The 20,550-nt window shown below is 45.8% G+C and overlaps 1 protein-coding gene across 3 annotated transcripts in view; it reads right to left on the bottom strand.

Moving 5' to 3' along the window:
* The window catches only part of TUBGCP6 (tubulin gamma complex component 6), a 108,892-nt gene that overhangs the window by 72,485 nt on the left and 15,857 nt on the right, over positions 1 to 20,550 (bottom strand). For all 3 annotated transcript variants that reach the window (XM_073573444.1, XM_073573446.1, XM_073573445.1), the window contains exons 6-8: positions 8,491 to 8,612; positions 6,708 to 6,783; positions 2,083 to 2,192 (exon numbers count right to left, since the gene is read on the bottom strand). In XM_073573444.1, coding sequence (XP_073429545.1) covers positions 2,083 to 2,192; positions 6,708 to 6,783; positions 8,491 to 8,612 — 308 coding nt within the window. The remainder of the gene's footprint in view (positions 1 to 2,082; positions 2,193 to 6,707; positions 6,784 to 8,490; positions 8,613 to 20,550) is intronic.

Raw genomic sequence — 20,550 nt, 5'->3', positions numbered from 1 at the left:
TATGAGACCTAGGAGCCTCTGTCTCCGCGTGGGGACCGACCTGATCCGGAAGAGAAGGTAGAAGAGGACCAACCGGAATTGTTGCGAGAAGATCGAAAACTCGTCGGCTGTTGATTGCAAAACGGCCAAACAGCCCCTATTGTTGAGGAAGGAATTTACTTTTTCCCCTGGTAGTATCAGAAATAGTTGGTCCAGTTTCTCTCCAAAACAACAACCCGTTTGAAAGGGGAGAGAAGACAACGATCTTTTAGGTGTGGCATCCGCCCGCCCGCCAGCCGCGGAGCCATAGGGCTCTTCTAATGGAGATCGCATTAGCGGCAGTTTGAGCCGCGCAATTGGCGGCATCAAAAGAAGCGTCTACTACAAAGTCAGCTGCGTGAACTATCTGCCTGGCGACAGTGGTTGCCTCTGGAGGAAGATTGGTGCTTTGGAAGGAAGTAATCACAACTTCTGCCCAAGCGGCCATTGCCTTAGTGACCCAAAATGCCGCGAAAGATGGAAAAAACTCTGCTCCTGAAGCTTCAAAAACTGAAAGGGCAAGGTAGACAATTTGACAAAACGGAGGGATTTCTGACTGAGGAACCCTCAGAAACAGATAGGAGCGTTTTAGAAGAAAGATGTGAAACAGGAGGGTCCACCAGAGGGGACTGTAACCAATCGTACATTAGGTCTGGATGAAAAGGATATTTAGCCTGAGTAGACTTTTGCCCTGTGAACCGCTCATGTGGCCGATCCCTATGTTTCAGGATGGCTGGTAAATAATGTGCGCACCCGCTAGGGTTTTCTTAAATGAGCTGGGGTGTGCTGGAGCGGGAATATTTTCCTCATCCAACCTCAGAATCCTGTTGACTGATTCTATAAGAGAATCAAGCGACTCTTGATCAGTTGGGGGATTCTGAGGGACTGACGTGTGAGATTCGAATTCAGAGGCGTGCTTGCTGTGAACCTCAGGAGAGGGCGAGCGAGAGACAGGATTCGCCGATGCTGAGGCGCTGACCATCCCTTGGAGGAGTATGGCCCCTGCTGGGGGACGGTTCCTGGCTAACGCCAGAGCCCTCCTCGGGAGGAAAGGACGCTGTCTGCCTGGGTCAGAGACTCCACCGACCGTGACAGGGACACAGCCCACTCAGGGTTACTAAACGCAGGAGGCCCGTCAGCAGCGGCGGGGAGGGACATTGAAGCGCAGGTCAGGGCGCAGTCCGTGTATAACGGATTAGTCTGTGCACTGGGTAAGGCAGACTTGCAGGTGGTACACACAGTAAAAAACGCAGTGTGCTTTTTAACAGCCCGTTTAGCCTCCTTAGATTGAGGCATAGCGCTCCTGAAAGGGTTAACGGCAGAGTCTGTCTGCAGCTGCAGGGAATGTGCCGTGAAGGGGTTAAGCTTTAATCTGAGGGCAGATGCAGCTTACCCAGTCCTGTGCTGGGTTCCCCCCCCAGGAAAGTGTATGGGGAGGTATACTCCGCGTGCTTGCCTGTTGTTGGTTCGGGGGAGAGCGGGTCGTAGAAAGGAACCGTCGCCCCCTTCACTCCGTTAATTAAAAAATAAAAATTTACAGAAAATTCAAAAATAAAATAAAAACAGTGGGGTCTGAAACCAGGCCCAAGTGCCTCCTACAGACACTAAGCAAAGAACTAGAGAAATCTCAGCCAGCGAGAGGGTGTATACTGCAGGGGGGGAGCTAACTTTTTTTCTGGTTTACTTAGTGTCCTCCTAGTGGCCAGCAGCATAACACCCACTGTCTCTGTGTCCCCCAATGAGGCGTAGGAGAAAAAGGTTTTAACTGAGAGGAACCAGAGCTGACACAAATCCAAAAATGAATCACGACAATTTTAATCAGTGTAACAATATCTGTAGTTTACTTAGCAAAATCCTATTGACAGGTTCACTTTTATAAGATAAAAACTTTGATGGGAGTGCTTCTTTAATGAACTGGAGTATCTTCAAGTCAGGAAATGTAGCATGAGCACTGTAACGTAAGTAACCCCAATGTAATGTGCAACATCTCTCTACAGGTCCAGCAGAAATTATGGACACGGAAGCCTAGAATCAATGACTTCGTAATATTGAAAAGCTCTTTACCTTGTGTATGGTTCACAACTGGATTTTAAGAGCGATAACAAGACAGGATAATTTTCATTGCTGCTGTTTTCAAGAGCTTCTTTGTAAAGGTAGGATAGCAATTTAACACCCTAAAAAATAAAAAAACATATGCAATATTTACCATATGTAAAACTAAACCAAGTGCCATGAAAAGGTCTCAAAATCACAATCTGTATTAATATAAAAGACATATAAAAGAGGATTTTCAGTGATCACCATATAATCTCTTTCCTAGAGCCTTCATTGGGGGACACAGGAGACCATGGGGTGTATGCTGCTGCCACTATGAGGCTGACATTAGGTAAAAAAATTAGTTCCTCCTCAGCAAGGTACAACCACCAACTAGCACGACGCTAATCAGTTAGTGAGAAATCAGTAGGAGAAGCAAAAAGAAACAACTAAAACAAGCCTAATATAGGCACAAGGCGAATACTGTGTCCCCCAATGAAGGCTCCGAGAAAGAGATTTTACAGCGAGTACCCCAAATCATCTTTTCTCTATTGCTTCATTAGGAGACACAGGAGATTTCCTAAAGCAGTTCCAAGGGTTTGAAAGAAGAACAGAAGAAATGCCCAGGACAGGTCTAAGCCAAGGCGACTGCCACAAGCAGAACCTTCCTACCTAAGCTCGTATCAGCCGAGGCATAGGAATGCTTTCTGCAAAAAGGTAGAGCGGATCCAATGGACGATTGTGGCCTAGGAGCCCAGAAGACCTCCGCAGTGACCCTCAGGAATCACAAACAAAGAGTTAGAGCATCTGAAAGATGCTGTTCTGGAAAGATAGAGACGTAGAGCTCTGACGAGATCCAACTTGTGAAGAGACTGCTTCTGAGGGCAAGTTGAAGAAGGAGAGAAAGAGGTCCTTGTTAAGGATAATCAGCAGGATAAGGCCACCGGCTCAGAGACTCGCCAGATGGAGAGGATCGCCACCAGGAAGGCAACCTTCCAGGAAAATCATTAGACAGAAACGTCTCGAATAGGCTCAAAGATGGGAACCTCAGCATTCAGTACTAGGTTGAGGTCCCAGAGGTCAACAGAAGATCGGGAGGAATGGAATGAGTGACTCCCTGAAAGATTTCTGACTTGAAAGGGCACAGACATGACCCTTTAGGGAGTTGAGACCTGATTGAAAGAAGGCCAGGAGGGAAGCGAGAGGGAAGAATATACTGACTGCCTGGTTGGCTTCGCACCAGCAAAAGAAGGCCTTCCAAAAGCGATGGTAGATGTTAGAGGAAAAGGACTTCCTTGTTTTGATCATGGTCTGGATAACCTGGTCAGAGAAGCCTACGTCTTTCAGGACTGCGGCTTCAACAGCCATGTGTTAAACTGAGAGACTGAATTCTGGTGGAAGAGGGGTACCTGTGAAAGGAGGTTAGAAAGATCTGGAAGATTACATGGGACGTCTGCAATGAGGTTGACCACTTCTGCATACCAAGCTCTTCTGGGTCAGTCAGGAGCTATGAGGATGACTGGTATTCTCTCCACCTTGATGTTCTTGAGGAACCGGGTTAATCAGGGGTATAGGTGAAAAGAGATTTGGAAAGTGAAACTGCGACCACAGGAGAATCAGTGCATCTGAGCCAACCTCGATGGGGTCATGAAACCTGGACACGAAGCTAGTAACTTTTTTGTTCATCCTGGATACCATCAGGTTGACATGGGGTATGCCTCACCTTTGACAGGTCTGGCTGAAGACAGATGGTTCAGGGACCACTCGCCTGAGGTCAGAGGACCAGTTGTCCACTTCAGGAATGTGGACAGCCAATATCATGGGAACCCTCCATTCAGCTCATGCCAGGATTCAAGAGACTTTTGACACAACAGATCTGCTTTGAGTCCCGCCCTGGTGATTGATGTATGGGACAGCAGTGGCATTGTTGGACTGAATGTGCACTGGATGGCTCACTAAGAGGTCCTGCCAGTGCCGGAGAGCGAGATAGATGGCACTAAAGTTCCAAGATGTTGATTGGGAGTGAGAGACTCTCGAGCTCTCCAGCGGTCCTGGACCGTGAACTAATGAAACACTGCCCGCATTTGAGACGGCTGATGTCCGAAGTCACGATATGCGAGTGGAGCGGGAGGAAGAATCTCAGCGGCAAACGAGAGGAGGACGAGGGGAGAGAGAAGCCACTGTCTTACTTGCAGATTAAGAAGGATGTGGCGATCCAGGGAGATCTATTTGTCCCAGCGTGATAGAGTAACAAATTGAAGGGGGCGAGTGCGAAACTGTGCGAATGGAACAGCTTCCATAGTGGCTAACATCTTGTTCAGCATGCTCATGCAGATCCAAAGCAGGCAGGGCAATGGGTGTCAGAGACTGAGAATCACGAGAAGAACGGAGAAGGCCTTTTCTTCGTGGAGAAATACTCTTGAGGGCGCAGCATTAAAAAACGTACATAGAAAAATTAGGGCCAGAATCAAAAATGACTTTGCCCTATTGATGAGCCAGACCAGGCGAGACACTGTTGAGAGTCCGATGCAAACTCTTGCACCAATCCCAGTCGAGGATGACTAGAATTATCCTGGTGCAAAGGAAAACCATGATGGTTGCTATGACCTTCGTGAAGACCCTGGGGGCAGGAGCTAGACCGCATTGGAGGAGTCGAACTCGCTTGTTCAGAAGTTTAAATTTCAAGAAAGGGAGAATAGAACCATCCTTTTTTGGGACCATAAAAAGGTTTGAGTAGAAAACTCAAACGCGTTCCCTGAGAGGTAACAGGAACAATGACACCTGACTGAAGGAAGGAGGTAATTGCTTGCAAAAAAAAAAAAAAAATGGGACCCAGACAGGAATCCCTTGGAGGCCAAGACTCGAAAAAGCGATAGCGAAGGAGAGATGAAAATTCTATTTTGTAACAGATGGAGATGACTAGGGTTGATCGAACAGCTTCGGGTAAGTGCTTATCCGAATAGCTATAGTGCTTACCGAATAGCTGCATCGGGAACCTGGATCGCTTCCGATAATCAGCTGTTCGGTGCCGCAGCTGTGTGAAAGTTACAACAAACATTAGAGTCAGTAATGAGCGCTTAGGAAGCAACCCAGGGGCAGATTAGAATGTCAGGTCTCCACCTCAGCTCCAGCCGAAACCTCCGATGGAGGATAGGAGCAATGAGAAAATGGAAAACAGTCTTAGGAGCGCAGGAAAGAGACTCAGACGAGAGATGGGGTTAAACCACTACGCGTTTCGACGGAGGATCCATCTTCATCAACAAACAGACTCTCCATGCATGTGTTTTGACTGTCACACAGCCTTGACACCTGCAGCTGTGGCGCTGAACAGATGATTATCAGGAGCGATCCAGGTATCCAGGTTCCCGAGGCAGCTATTCGGTAAAAGCTATAGCTATTCGGATAAGCACTTCTCCGAAGCTATTCGATCAACCCTAGAGATGACCTCTCTGACCAAGGCATTATTGGCTAAGAGACACTTGATCAGAATCAACGTCCGAGTCTCCAACTCTGAGAGGAGGTTGAACCCCTGAGCTGTATAGAGCTCAGGTGAGGAGTGGGAGGCAAAAGCCATCCTTGAGGACAGGGAGGGTGAGGGAGACCAAGAGGAGGAAAAATGCGATGTGCCATGATGGAGGGAATAAAAGGTCCGTCCCGGGGAATGATCGGAGCCCCAGCGTTAGCTGCTGTGTTAAGAAGACACTCAATGACAGACAACGGTCTGAAAAACCTTTTTTAGGTCGGAAACAGATTTTGATCACTCTGGGTGAGGGGTGCACTCTCTTCTCAGGCAGTGGGGGGACTCCTGGGAGTTCTTTATCATGCTGTACCCACGCAAAAAAGACAGGGGGCTTGACCAAGGGTAAACCAGACCCTGGATTTGAAAACCCAGCAGGTGGGAAAACGTGGGAGTGGAGCTGCCACCATGACCTTGCCCTTGGGAACTGACTGCCTTGAGAACGATGATCTCCGCATGCTGACTTACTGGTGAGCCTGCTGCCAGCAGTCCGTTCCAAAGTAGTTGAGCTCAGATGGCCCTATATAGACGCTCCTGGCATTAGATAGTCTGGGGATGGAAGAAGTACCTGTCCAGTTGCGGTCCCGACTCCTCCTTCACATAATGGAAGACTGTCTTCAGGAGCCCATTCAGTGGGCTCCTGAAGACAGTGTCAGTCCCCCCCACTACCACTATCTCATTCTGGTGGACAATTGGGTTGGGGTTAGGTGGCAAGGGCGGTCCTCCAGGACGCCCTGAGACACTCTTGAGGTGTTAGGGAGTTATGGTCCTGCCATGTAGACACAAGAGGGTACTATGTGGATCAGACCACATTGTTTTTTCGGTTTCTATGTGGGAAACCAGAGTGAACTGTTGCACTCTGTTGCCTGTAGTCACAAACGGAATCTGAAAAAAAGGGAAATGAGTAATAAAAACACAATATGTCCTAAAGGTTGTAACGGTTCTGGAAGCAGACCGTGCCTGACTCCTACTGACATTAAGCTAAAACTGATTAGCTTCATGCCAGTTGGTGGGTGTACCCTGTTGAGCAGAAGCTAACTTTTTTTTCCTAGAGGCAGCAGCATATAGCCCATGGTCTCTTGTGCCCCCAATGAAGCAACAGAGAAAAATCAGTAACTAAAAGGGTTATTTCACTCACTGCAGGAAAGGAAGTGCTGCTCCCTCTAGAGGATCCTGGGCCCACTGATCCTATGCAGCAAAGTTCTGCTAAATACCTGGGAAAATATAAAACACACATAATTGGTTGACCAGATAACAAATAAAAAGTGTATATAAAATGTCCGAGACCACCGGAAATTCCTACGTTCATCTCCATTCCAAATCCATGGAAATATATACCCACAGAGGGAGGATTCTATTTGTCCCAAAGTAAACATCGTGAAAATGAAAAACCTTCTGCCAACCTGAAGAACTCTAACAGAGCATACACACAACACCATTTCATCGATTACACTAACTTTAAAATATAAAATAAAAAAGTGACCTATAGCCATGAGATTTCCATACAATGTGCCGTTCAGGAGCCTTTGCTTGATCACTCTCATTCCATGTTCCTGTCTATCCCCTCAAAATTTGTATTTGGTCATTACTCTGTATATTTTTTTTTTAAATTGAATGTTCCTGTACTTTTTTTTATTATATAAAACTTGTTAGTGAAACCAATATTGGGTTTAGACTACAGGCATCAACATATGTTATCAGTTTACTGTATTGTTGTAATCCGTCTGGTGCTGGTTCTGCTCTTTAACAAATAAAAAAAAGTAGTAAAAGGGATTCTGTAGAATATGTCTACCTTGTCAGTCTGATCTAATACTAGCGATTTCAGCGTGCTGAGGTAAGAAGAGGCAGCTCATACTGCTGTACGCCATGTCTTTCTGATCGAATACTAGATACCAGAGGTGCTGAAGTAAGAAGAGACTGCTCACACTGAAGTCCATCCGGTCTTTCAGGTCTAATACTGAAGATACCAGGGGTGCAGAGGTGAGGCCACTCACACTGATGTCCATCATGTCTTTCTGATCGAATACTGGAGATACTAGGGTACTGAGGTAAGAAGTGGCTGCTCACATTGATGACCACCCTGTCTTTCTGATCTAATACTGGAGATACCAGGGAAGCTGAACTAAGAATAAGCTCTTCATACTGCTGTCCACCCTGTTTTTCTGGTCTAATACTGGAGAAACCAAGGGTGTTGAGGTGATAAGAAGCCACTCACACTGCTGTCCACCCTGTGTTTATGATCCAATACCAGAGAACAAAGGTTGGCCAAGTAAGTAGAGCTTGCTTACACTGCTCTACACCCGTTTCTTCTGACCCAATACTGAAGATACCAGGGGTGACGAGATAAGAAGAGGCTGCTCGCATTGCCATCCCCCCTATGTTACTAATCTATTACTGGAGATGCCAGGGATGCTAAGGTAAGAAGCAGCTATTCACCCTGCTGTCCTCCATGTCTTTCATATCTAATACTGGAAATACTATGGGTGCTGAGGTACAAAGACGCTGCTCGCACTGCTGTTACCCATGTATTTATACTTAATACTTCTAATACCAGGGGTGTTGATGCAAAAAGGAAAAAAAAAAAAAAAAAAAAAAAAAGACTGTCCGTCCTTGTCTTTCTAATTGCTAAGTGGCTCCTGTGACCTGCAGATAGCTTGACAGTATGTGGTATAGGTTATCTCCAGGTAAGAGCAGCAGAGCTTCTTACTGCATAGGCTCACAGGCACTTACAAAGCGAGTATTCTAGGACAGGTATCTGACAAACGTAACAAAACGTCGGCCATTTCAATTTACTATAGTGATTATTTCCCTATTGTGCTATATTTTTCTCTATTCCTAAACCTCTGTGCTACAAGAACTCATGTGGTTGGAATATTTTTTATCAGTCCTGCTGTAGATTTATTAAACAGATCAATTATCACCTTAACTGGCGTCCAAGCTTTCTGAATAGGAAGCTGATGGTAAGAAGAGACAGCGTACTTGGGGTGGATAAAACACATGCCCGGTAATACTGCAAATATTTTCTAAGGCCACTTTTAAAAGCCTGTAAAATAATAGAAATATATAATTTCAATGCATACATAAAATAACAAAGATGGTAAAAGTATCTCAGAGTTGCTAAACTTTGCATCACTTGATGATTAAGCTAAAAAAAAAAAGAGTTCCAGCTATAGTAGCATATGCTACTATTAAATACTATTAAAGAATGCAGACACCGAAACGTACGTTGAGGTTTCTTTAGTTTTGGCACCACAGCCCTGCACAGATATTTTGCCTTATCTTGCTTTTAACCTGCTTTAATTTGTCTATGATTTTTTATGTAATGGACTAACTGCAAACAAATTTTGTGATGGGAAGCACTTAATTCGAGAAATGGGTAATTCAGATAATGCTATGTCTGCATCTACCTGTTTAGTGTATTTTTGTATGTAGGGTTGTGGTGTCACCTAGTGGTTTCCCACTTTTACTTGTTTTTTAATCAGTTTTTGTGATTTTTCTATCTAAAATAACATTTTGATATTATTGTTTACAACATTCATTCTCTATATGATCTATATTAAAGAGTAATGTAGAGGCTCTTGTGTATACCTGATTTAGTCTATGTGGCATGCCTGTGTCATCTGCCATGTTGGTTCCTTGTTCCCCTCTGATATGTTTCCACCTATTTATGACTACATTTTCCATGATGCCAGAGTCTTATATAGTTAGTGCCTCATTTAATAGCATTCTGTGATAGATCAAGGACATAAAACTACTGTCCCTTGATGAATACAGCACTCTCAGTGAATCGTACGTAATGTAAACAGACAGCAATGTCTTAGTGAATCCTATTTAATATATAATTAGCAGTTTTAATGTATGTAATGTATTCAGTGTGATGTACTGTACACAGCAGTCATTATATTATATGTAATGTACGCGCAGAGTCTCAGTGTCTCCTATGTGATGAATATTCAGAAGTTACAGTGAAACCTATATGTACATAGCAGTATCAGTGAATCCTATGTGATGCATATTCCACAGTCTCATCTAGGTGAAAATATATAACACACACAAATATAATATATATATATATATATTATATACACACATACACATATACATACACTGCTCAAAAAAACAAGGGGAATTCTTAAACAAAACTCCAAGTCAATCACACTTCTGTGAAGCAATTTCTTCTGCAATTAGCAAGACAATCCCAGTAAAGAAGTGGTTCTGCAGGTGGTGACTAGTGGCATAAGGCAGTGTCTACAGTACAGCCCACAGAAGTTGCTCAGTACACCAGGAGACGTGGAGGCGGCCGTAGGAGAACAACAACCCAGCAGCAGGACTTCTACCTCCTCCTTGTGCAAGGAGGAACAGGAGGAGCAGTGTCAGAGCCATGCAAAATGACCTCCAGCAAGCCACTAACATCCATGTTTCTGCTCAAACTGTCAGAAACAAACTGCATGAGAGTGGTATGAGGGATCGACCTCCCACAAGTGGGTGCTGAGCTTACTGCCCAACACCGGGCAGGGCAATTAGCATTTGCCAGAGAACACCAAGCTTGGCAGATTCGACATTGGCACCCTGTCCTCTCCACGGATGAGAGCAGGTTCACACTGAGCACATGACCGAGTCTGGAGACGCCATGGAGAAAGCTCTGGCACCTGCAACATCCTCCAGCATGAGCGGTTTGGCAGTGGGTCAGTAGTGGTGTGGGGAGACATTTCTTTGGAGGGCTGCAAAGCCGTCCATGTGATAGCCAGAGGTACCCTGACTGCCATTAGGTGCTGGGATGAGATCCTCAGACCCATTGTGAGACCATATGCAGGTACAATGGGCCCTGGGTTACTTCTGATGCATGACAATGCTAGGCCTTATGTGGCTGAAGGGTGCCAGCAGTTCCTGCATGATGAAGGCATTGATGCTATGAACTGGCCTGCCCATTCCCCAGACTCGAATCCAATCAAGCACATCTGGAATGTCATGTCTCATGTCTATTGCACCACAGACTGTCCAGTAGTTGGCGGATGCTTTAGTCCAGGTTTGGGAAGAGATCCCGCAGAAGAACATCCACCACCTCATCAGTAGCAAGCCCAGGCGTTGTAGGGAGGTCATACAGGCCACAAACACCACTTAGCATCTTTCCTTGACATGAGGCATTTCCACTGGAGTTGGATCAGCCTGTAATTTGATTGTCCACTTTGATTTTGAATATCATTCCAAATCCAGACCTCCATGCAGGGGTGAACCTAGCCTCTCTGCTGCCTGAGGCGAACAGCAAAATGACGCGCCCCCCCCCCCCCCCGCACACAAAGTTCATTTTTATATCTATATGTAAAACTGAGTACAATAGTGGACATTTTGATTTAGATAAATAGAAAAAAAAGGTGTCCAAACACAAGGATGTCAGCGCCATGACACGCACATACAAGTACAAAACAGAAGTATCCAGAACAAGGGTCATTAATGGCAATGGTAGGCCTGGCACAGGGCCGGACTGGGACAAAAATGCAGCTCTGCCACACAAATCCCACCAGCCCACAAACTATAACACTCATCAGCCCCGATCAGTGAATTTTTGCTATACTTTGTCGTCCCCTCATCACTCTCTTAAAGGAGTTACTTGAAGAGCCACATGTGAATGGCACCACAGTGCATATGATTGACCACAGCTCCATTTACATGGTGCTCTTCAAAGCTATGTTTCCCAGGATCATGGGGGTCCCAGCGGTCAGATCCACAACAAACAGAAAGTCATCCTCTATCCCCACATAATGCTCCATACAGTATTATGGGCCTCATATATTACTGCTTTCAGTATTATGGGCCCCATATAATGCTCCATACAGTATATTGGGCCCCATATAATGCTCCATACAGTATATTGGGCCCCATATATTACTTCATACAGCATAATGGGCCCCATATATTACTTCATACAGCACAGTGGGCCCCATATATTACTTCATACAGTATAATGGGCCCAATATATTACTTCATACAGTATAATGGGCCCCATATATTACTTCATATAGCATAATGGGCCCCATATATTACTTCATATAGCATAATGGGCCCCATATAATTCTTCTCACTATACCCCGCTGCTCTGGTCTCCTCAGTGTATTCTGATCCTCCGCACTGCTTGGCACAGGGACATCATTAACTTTACGCATATAATTGTCCACTTGGACTGATAGTAATAGTGATTTGTTTGTACCCTGTTGTCTGGGGCTGGCCCACTTTATGGGGGTGCTCAGGGCATATTATTATACACCAGTAAAAAGTATGAAAGGCTCAATGTGACCAGTGCCACCTAGTTTCCTACCCCTCTTATTCTACCGGTACTGTGGGCACACTGACTGGTACTGAGGAAAAGAAAGAAAGAACAGAGAGAGAGAGAAAAAAGAAAACAGAGAGAAAGAAAGAATGGAGAGAGAAAGAGGGGAAAGAAAGAACACAGAGAGAAATAAAGAAAGAAACGGAGAGAGAAAGAAAGAACAGAGAGAAAGAAAGAGGGGACAGAAAAAAAGAACAGAGAGGAAAAAAAGAAAGGGGGAAAGAAAGAACAGAGAGGGAGAGAGAAAGAAAGAGGGGAAAGAAAGAACAGAGAGAGAAAGAAAAAGAAAGAAAGAGGGGAAAGAAAGAACAGAGAGAGAAAGAAAGAATGAAAGAGAGGGGAAAGAAAAAACAACAGAGAGAGAAAGAAAGAAAGACAGAGAGAGAGAAGGAAAGAGGGGACAGAAAAAAAAAAAAAAAAAAAAAAAAAAAAAAAAAAGAACAGAGAGGGCAGAGGGGCAGACTCTCTCTCAAAATTGGGACTGTCCCGCTGGGAGGTATGGATGCTCCCCACCATACAACTTGTACACGTATGGCTCCGCACACCTCATACACACACGGTTCCGTGTTGTGAATTCACTTTCTGGCCTACCTCTGGTTGCTGGTGAAGGTAGTGGAGATGGTTGTATTGACAGAGGGGTCGCGAGTTCTCTTTCCGGGCTCCCTCTGGTGGTTACAGGAGGTAATGGAGCTGATCTAATTAACAGAGGCCTGCCACCTGATAATGAGGAGGACGATTGGACATTGGTGATTTTTTCCTGCCTCCTGAGGTCTTAGTTTCCAGCTCAGTCCCTGCATGCTCAAGCTAAGTGTTCTTATGCTATTGTTCACATTTGATTTGGTTTTGTCCATTTCAGTTTTGTGTGGTCAGCCAGCCCCGGCTGGGGCTGTGCTGAATTTCCATCCTTATGTTACTATTTGTGCCAGTTTGTTTTTGTCCCTTATTAGATTGGCCTCTCTTTGCTCTGTTTTCAGAATATACCAGAGTGCTGATATAGTGGGCGAAGTCTAGTGACTTCAGTATTTTTTCTATCAGACGTGTTGGGCATTTTTTGCAGGGTTTTTTGCATGATTGCAGACAGTGTCTTTCCTTTCCTGTCTAGTTAGTTTGGGCCCCATCGTTTGCTCAGCCTATTTTCCTACCTGCATTTGTGTTTTCATCTTGTCTCACCGACAATATATATTTGGGTGCTATCTATTCCTTTGGGGTCTGCTCTGGACAGTTTAGATTTCCCCTTTCTTGCTTTAGGCTTATTTAGTTCTCCGGCTGTGTCGAGGCGTCTACAATCATCGTAGGTACGCTCCACGGCTACTGCTAGTTGTGTGAATAGGATCAGGGGTCTGCAATCCGCTTAGTTACCAACCTCTCTGGTTTTCTGGGGCTTAGCTTGGTCTTTCCTCCTTGGTGACCCAATCATAACAGAATCACCAGCCTAAACCGCAGATTCTAGGGTACTCAAAAGCAGGAGAGAATTGTAAAAAAAAAAGTGTCAAGTATTTTTTTTTTTTTTTTATATATAGATATTTTTTCCTCTTTTTCTCTGGGGCCGGAGGAGGATTTTTTTCTTTAATGGAGATTAAGCAATTGTCTGATCATGTTGAGCTCGCTGCTGAAGTGCGGGAAATTTCCGCCTGTCTCGCTCAATCACCTGCTGGTGAACCAAAAATCCCTACTCCTGATGTGTTTTCTGGGGATCGGTTTAAATTTTTGAATTTTAGAATTGTAAACTATTTCTTGCCTTGAAGCCTAACTCATCGGGGAGCTCTGTGCAGCAGGTTAAAATTGTCATCTCCTTGCTGCGCAGCGGTCCCCAGGATTGGGCTTTTTCTCTGACACCTGGAAATCCTATTCTGACTAATCTGGTGCATTTTTTCCAAGCCTTGGGGTTGTTGTATGATGAACCTAATGCTATTGATCAAGCTGAGAAAACCCTATTGGCATTGAACCAGGGTCAGGATTCTGCAAAGTTATACTGTCAAAAATTCCGAAAGTGGGCGGTCCTTACTACATGGAATGACAGTGCCTTAGCAGCTCTCTTTCGGAAGGGTTTATCAGAAACCGTAAAAGATGTTATGGTGGGATTTCCTGTTCCCTCTGGTCTTGATGATTCTATGTCATTATCCATTCGGCGTCTACGTGAACGTAAAACTACACGAGAGGCGTTGCCGCCTTTTGAACAAACGTCTGAACCCATGCAATGTGATAGGTTTTTGTCTAGGGCGCAACGTCAGGAGTTTAGAAGGTGTAATAAGCTGTGTTTTTTTTGTGGAGACGCCTCTCATACTATTTCTGTCTACCCTAAACGAGAGAAACGTTTTGCACACACATTTGCTGTGGGCAGTGTACAACCTAAGTTCCTTTTGGCAATTACTCGGACCTGCTCCTTATCTACATTTTCCGCTAAAGGCCCAGTCACACATAGCGATCTCGCTAGCGAGATCGCTGCTGAGTCACAAGTTTTGTGACATAACAGCGCTCTCACCAGCGAGATCGCTGTGTGTGACAGCGATCAGCGACCGGCCCCCCTGCCGGTATCGCTGAAGGAAAGCCCTGTACTTTTTTTGGTCGCTGGTCTGCCGCTGGCCAGCACGCATCACTGCGTGACAGGCGGGAGACCAGCGATCAGCTGGTAACTAAGGTAAACGCAGGGTTTCTAAGCACTGCGCTGTGCTTAGAAACCCTCTGTGTACCTTAGTTACCAGCACGCTGATGCAGGGAGCTGGTAACTAAGGTACACATCGGGTTTCTAAGTGACGCACGTCCCTTAGAAACCTGATGTGTACCTTAGTTACCAGCTCCCTGCATCAGCGCGCTGGTAACTAAAGTACACAGCAACGCCGCGCGCTCGGCGTCGCTGTTCCTGATAGATGGTGAAGCTGTATGTTTGACAGCTCACCAGCGATCATGTAGCGACTCACCAGCTATCCTGACACGTTGATATCGTTGTGGGGATCGCTGGTGAGTCGCTATGTGTGACGGGGCCCTAAGGCTTTTGTGGATTCAGGAGCAGCTTTGAATCTGATGGATTTGGACTTTGCTAAACGTTGTGGTTTCCCATGATACCCCTGCGGACTCCTATCCCTTTGAGGGGTATTGATGCTACTCCATTGGTGGGGAATAAAATCCCAGTTTTGGACCCAGGTGATAATGCGGGTCGCCCCGGACCACTAAGAAAATTGTCAAATTTGGTGCTGCACAATTTGCATGATACTGTTGTTCTGGGTTTTCCCTGGTTGCAAACTCATAATCCTGTTTTGGATTGTAAATCTGTGTCTGTGGTGAGTTGGGGTTGTCAGTGTGTTCTTAGAGACACTCCTGTTTTCTCCACCTCTCCCCAGTCTCATGATATTCCTGATTATTTGGCTGATTTTTCTAATGTATTCAGTGAAAGTAAGTCTGTGTCTTTGCCTCCTCATAGGAGTTATGACTGTGCAATTGAGTTGATGCCAAGGTGTAAATTTCCCAAGGGTCGGCTTTTCAACTTATCGGTACCCGAACATGATGCTATGCGATCTTATATCAAGGAGTCGTTGGAGAAGAGTCATATTAGACCATCCTCTTCACCCTTAGGTGCTGTTTTGTTTTTTTTTGTGACCAAGAAAGATGGTTCATTAAGGCCTTGTATTGACTATCGTTCCCTTAACAAAATCACTGTTAAAAATATCAGTACCCGTTACCCCTGATTTCTGATTTATTTTCCAGAGTTAAAAGTGCCTGCTGGTTTACCAAGCTTGACCTCAGGGGGGGCATATAATCTTATTCGCATCAAGCACGGGGATGAATGGAAGACGGCGTTTAATAATCCGGAGGGACATTTTGAGTACCTGGTGATGCCTTTTGGGATCACTAATGCCCCTTCTGTCTTCCAATCTTTTAAGAACGATATTTTCCGGGACTTTGTGGATAAGTTTTTGATCATTTATCTGGATGATATTTTGATCTTTTCCAGTGATTGGGATTCTCATGTGGAACATGTGTAAAGTATAGCGTGGCACTACTACAAGGTGCACAAGTAGGTTACCCAGACCCAAGTGAATAATAAAGTAACTTGGCACTCAACTGAATGATCCTTTTTGAAAATAAGTTTTTATTGTGGCAGTCACAAAGGACGTTTCGGTCTACAATTGGCCTTCGTCAGTCTGCTGTAATTCATACAAAACAACATACAGAAGACAAAATAAAAATTATATCCTCAAATTGGTACCATAGAGTAACATATGTGTTTACAATTCATATATACAGACTTAAAAAATAGTGAAACACAATAACCTGTGGAGGCATACACAGAAAACCAGGTGGGGGGAGAAAGAAAAAATAGAAAATGGCGGCCTACCCGACTGCTGCAGATGATGAAGTTAAAAGTGGAGAATTATATAACTTCATCATCTGCAGCAGTCGGGTAGGCCGCCATTTTCTATTTTTTCTTTCTCCTCCCACCTGGTTTTCTGTGTATGCCTCCACAGGTTATTGTGTTTCACTATTTTTTAAGTCTGTATATATGAATTGTAAACACATATGTTACTCTATGGTACCAATTTGAGGATATAATTTTTATTTTGTCTTCTGTATGTTGTTTTGTATGAATTACAGTAGACTGACGAAGGCCAATTGTAGGCCGAAACGTCCTTTGTGACTGCCACAATAAAAACTTTCAAAAAGGATCATTCAGTTGAGTGCCAAGTTACTTTATTATTCTCATGTGGAACATGTCCGGACTGTGTTCTGGATTCATTTTTGGGATTTATTTTGTCTCCGTTGGCTATTGAAATGGACCCAGCCAAGGTACAGGCCATTTATGATTGGGTTCAGCCCACTTCATTGAAGGCTCTCCAGAAGTTTTTGGGTTTTGCTAATTTCTATCGTAAATTTATAGGTAATTTTTCTGGTATTGTCAAACCACTGACTGATCTGACCAAAAAGGGCACGGATGTGGTGAATTGGTCTCCAGAGGCAGTCTCGGCATTTCAGGAGCTTAAGCGGAGATTCGCTTCTGCTCCGGTTCTATGGCAACCTGATGTCTCACTTCCATTTCAGGTGGAGGTAGATGCTTCTGAGATTGCTGCAGGAGCTGTTTTGTCCAAAAAAGATCCGGTGACTTCTAAAATGAATCCCTGTGTCTTCTTTTCTCAAAAATTCTCCCCATCTGAACGTAATTATGATGTGGGGAATCGGGAATTGTTGGCCATGAAATGGGCATTTGAAGAGTGGAGACATTGGTTGGAGGGAGCTAGACATCAAGTTGTGGTCCTCACCGACCACAAGAATTTGATTTATCTTTAATCAGCCAAATGCTTGAATCCTAGACAGGCTAGGTGGGCCTTGTGTTTCACGCGTTTTAATTTTGTGGTCTCTTTTCTTCCGGGCACTAAGAATGTTAAGGCGGACGCCCTTTCTAGGAGTTTCTTTGCGGATTCTCTAATTGTGACCGAGCCTACTGCCATTCTAGGTGAGGGGGTAGTTCTTTCCGCCATCTCGCCCGATTTGAGACGTGCCCTGGAGGAATTTCAGGAGGACAAACCTGAGCGTTGCCCTATGGGAAAATTGTATGTTCCTCACCAGTGGAGAAAGAGTAATGTCTGAAATTCATTGCTCCGTGTTGGCTGGTCATCCAGGTATTTTTGGTACCAGAGATTTGGTGAGTCGGTCTTTTTGGTGGCCTGCCTTATCTCGTGATGTCAGGAATTTTGTGCAATCCTGTGGGACTTCTTCTCGGTCTAAACCCTGTTCTCGTTCTAGTGGGTTGTTGATGCCCCTGCCGGTGCCCAAGAGGCCATGGACCCATATCTCAATGGATTTTATTTCTGATCTTCCTGTCTCTCAGAGAATGACTGTTATCTGGGTGATTTGTGATAGATTTTCTAAGATGAGCCATCTTGTACCACTCCCAAAGTTGCCATCTTCTTCAGAGTTGGTGCCCTTGTTTTTACAACAGGTGGTTCGGATACATGGGATTCCTGAGAACATTGTGTCGGACAGAGGAGTCCAGTTTGTTTACAGATTTTGGAGAATTTTTTGTTCCAATCTGGGAATTCAGTTATCTTTCTCCTCTGCGTTTCATCCTCAGACCAATGGGCAGATTGAGAGAACAAACCAGACTTTGGAGTCCTATTTGAGATGTTTTATATCTGCTGATCAGGATGACTGGGTCTCATTTTTGCCCTTGGCCGAATTCGCGCTAAACAATAGAGCTAGTTCTGCCACTTTGATGTCGTCCTTTTTCTGTAACTTTGGGTTTCATCCTCGATTTTCTTCAGGGCAAGTGGAATCTTCGACCTGCTCAAGTGTGGACACTGTGGTAGAGAGAATGCAGCAGATTTGGAACCAAGTGGTGGATAAGTTGTCCCTCTCTCAGGTAAAAGCCCAACGGTTTTCCAACCGGCATAGGACCATTGGTCCCCGGTTTAAAGTGGGTGATATGGTTGGGTTGTCGTCAATGAATATTCCCATGAAGGTTGCGTCTCCAAAGTTCAAGCCAAGATTCATTGGACCTTATAAGATTTTGGAGATTCTTAATCCTGTTTCGTTTCGATTGGCTCTTCCAGTTACGTTTAAGATCCATAACGTGTTTCATAAATCTCTATTGAAGAGGTTTGTGGAGCCAGTAGTTCCTATGGCGGCACCTCCAGACCCTGTATTGGTTAAAGGCAATGTGGAATATGAGGTAGAGAAAATATTGGATTCTCGTTTGGCTAGACGGAGACTCCAGTACTTGGTCAAATGGAAGGGTTATGGCCAGGAGGATAACTCTTGGATCTCTGCTTCTGACATTCATGCCGATAGATTGGTTTGTGCTTTTCACCGGGCCCATCCTGATCGGCCTGGTGGCGTGGATGAGGGTTCGGTGACCCCTCAAGGGGGGGTACTATTGGGAATTCACTTTCTGGCCTACCTCTGGTTGCTGGTGAAGGTAGTGGAGATGATTGTATTGACAGAGGGGTCGCGAGTTCTCTTTCTGGGCTCCCTCTGGTGGTTACAGGAGGTAATGGAGCTGATCTAACAGAGGCCTGCCACCTGATAATGAGGAGGACGATTGGACATTGGGATTTTCTGACTGGATTTAAGACAGCCGACTCCCTCTATCCCTGCTGGTGATTTTTTCCTGCCTCCTGAGGTCTTAGTTTGCAGCTCAGTTCCTGCATGCTCAAGCTAAGTGTTCTTTTGCTATTGTTCACATTTGATTTGGTTTTGTCTATTTCAGTTTTGTGTGGTCAGCCAGCCCCGGCTGGGGCTGTGCTGAATTTCTATCCTTATGTTACTATTTGTGCCAGTTTGTTTTTGTCCCTTATTAGACTGGCCTCTCTTTGCTCTGTTTTCAGAATATACCAGAGTGCTGATACAGTGGGCGAAGTCTAGTGACTTCAGTATTTTTTCTATCAGACGTGTTGGGCATTTTTTGCAGGGTTTTTTGCGTGATTGCAGACAGTGTCTTTCCTTTCCTGTCTAGTTAGTTTGGGCCCCATCGTGTGCTCAGCCTATTTTCCTACCTGCATTTGTGTTTTCATCTTGTCTCACCGACAATATATTTTTGGGTTCTATCTATTCCTTTGGGGTCTGCTCTGGGGCAGTTTAGATTTCCCCTTTCTTGCTTTATGCTTATTTAGTACTCCGGCTGTGTCGAGGCGTCTAGAATTATCGTAGGTACGCTACACGGCTACTGCTAGTTGTGTGGATAGGATCAGGGGTTTGCAATCCACTTAGTTACCAACCTCTCTGGTTTTCTGTGGCTTAGCTTGGTCTTGCTTTCCTTCTCGGTGACCCAATCATAACAATGACGCTTTTTATGCCTCGTACACACACGGCTCCGCTCTGGACACCTTGCACACACACGGCTCCACTCAGTATACACATGGTTCCGCTCCGTAAACCTCGTACACATGCGGCCATGCTCTGTACACCTTGTACACACATGGCTCCACTCCGTAAACCTCGTACACACGCGGTTCCACTCCGTAAACCTCGTACACACGCGGTTCCACTCCGTACACACATGGTTCTGCTCCGCACACTTCGTACACACAGGGCTCCGTTTTGTACACCCGGTACACACGCGACTCCGCTCTGTACACCACACACGCGCGCGCACACACACACACACACACACACACACACACACACACACACACAGCTCCGCTCCGTACACCGCGTGCACACACACGGCTCCGCTCCGTACACCTCGCGCACACACACACGGCTCCGCTCCGTACACCTCGCGCACACACACACACGGCTCCGCTCCGTACACCTCGCGCGCACACACGCGGCTCCGCTCCGGACACCTCGCGCACACACGCGGCTCCGCTCCGGACACCTCGCGCACACACGCGGCTCCGCTCCGGACACCTCGCGCACACACGCGGCTCCGCTCCGGACACCTCGCGCACACACGCGGCTCCGCTCCGGACACCTCGCGCACACACGCGGCTCCGCTCCGGACACCTCGCGCACACACGCGGCTCCGCTCCGGACACCTCGCGCACACACGCGGCTCCGCTCCGGACACCTCGCGCACACACGCGGCTCCGCTCCGGACACCTCGCGCACACACGCGGCTCCGCTCCGGACACCTCGCGCACACACGCGGCTCCGCTCCGTACACCTCGCGCACACGTGCGGCTCCGCTCCGTACACCTCGCGCACACGTGCGGCTCTGCTCCGT

This window comes from Dendrobates tinctorius, unplaced genomic scaffold (genome assembly GCF_039654945.1).
Source record: "Dendrobates tinctorius isolate UK_male_01 unplaced genomic scaffold, ASM3965494v1 ptg000035l, whole genome shotgun sequence".
NCBI lineage: Eukaryota > Metazoa > Chordata > Amphibia > Anura > Dendrobatidae > Dendrobates > Dendrobates tinctorius.
This window is presented reverse-complemented; position numbering and strand designations above follow the sequence as displayed.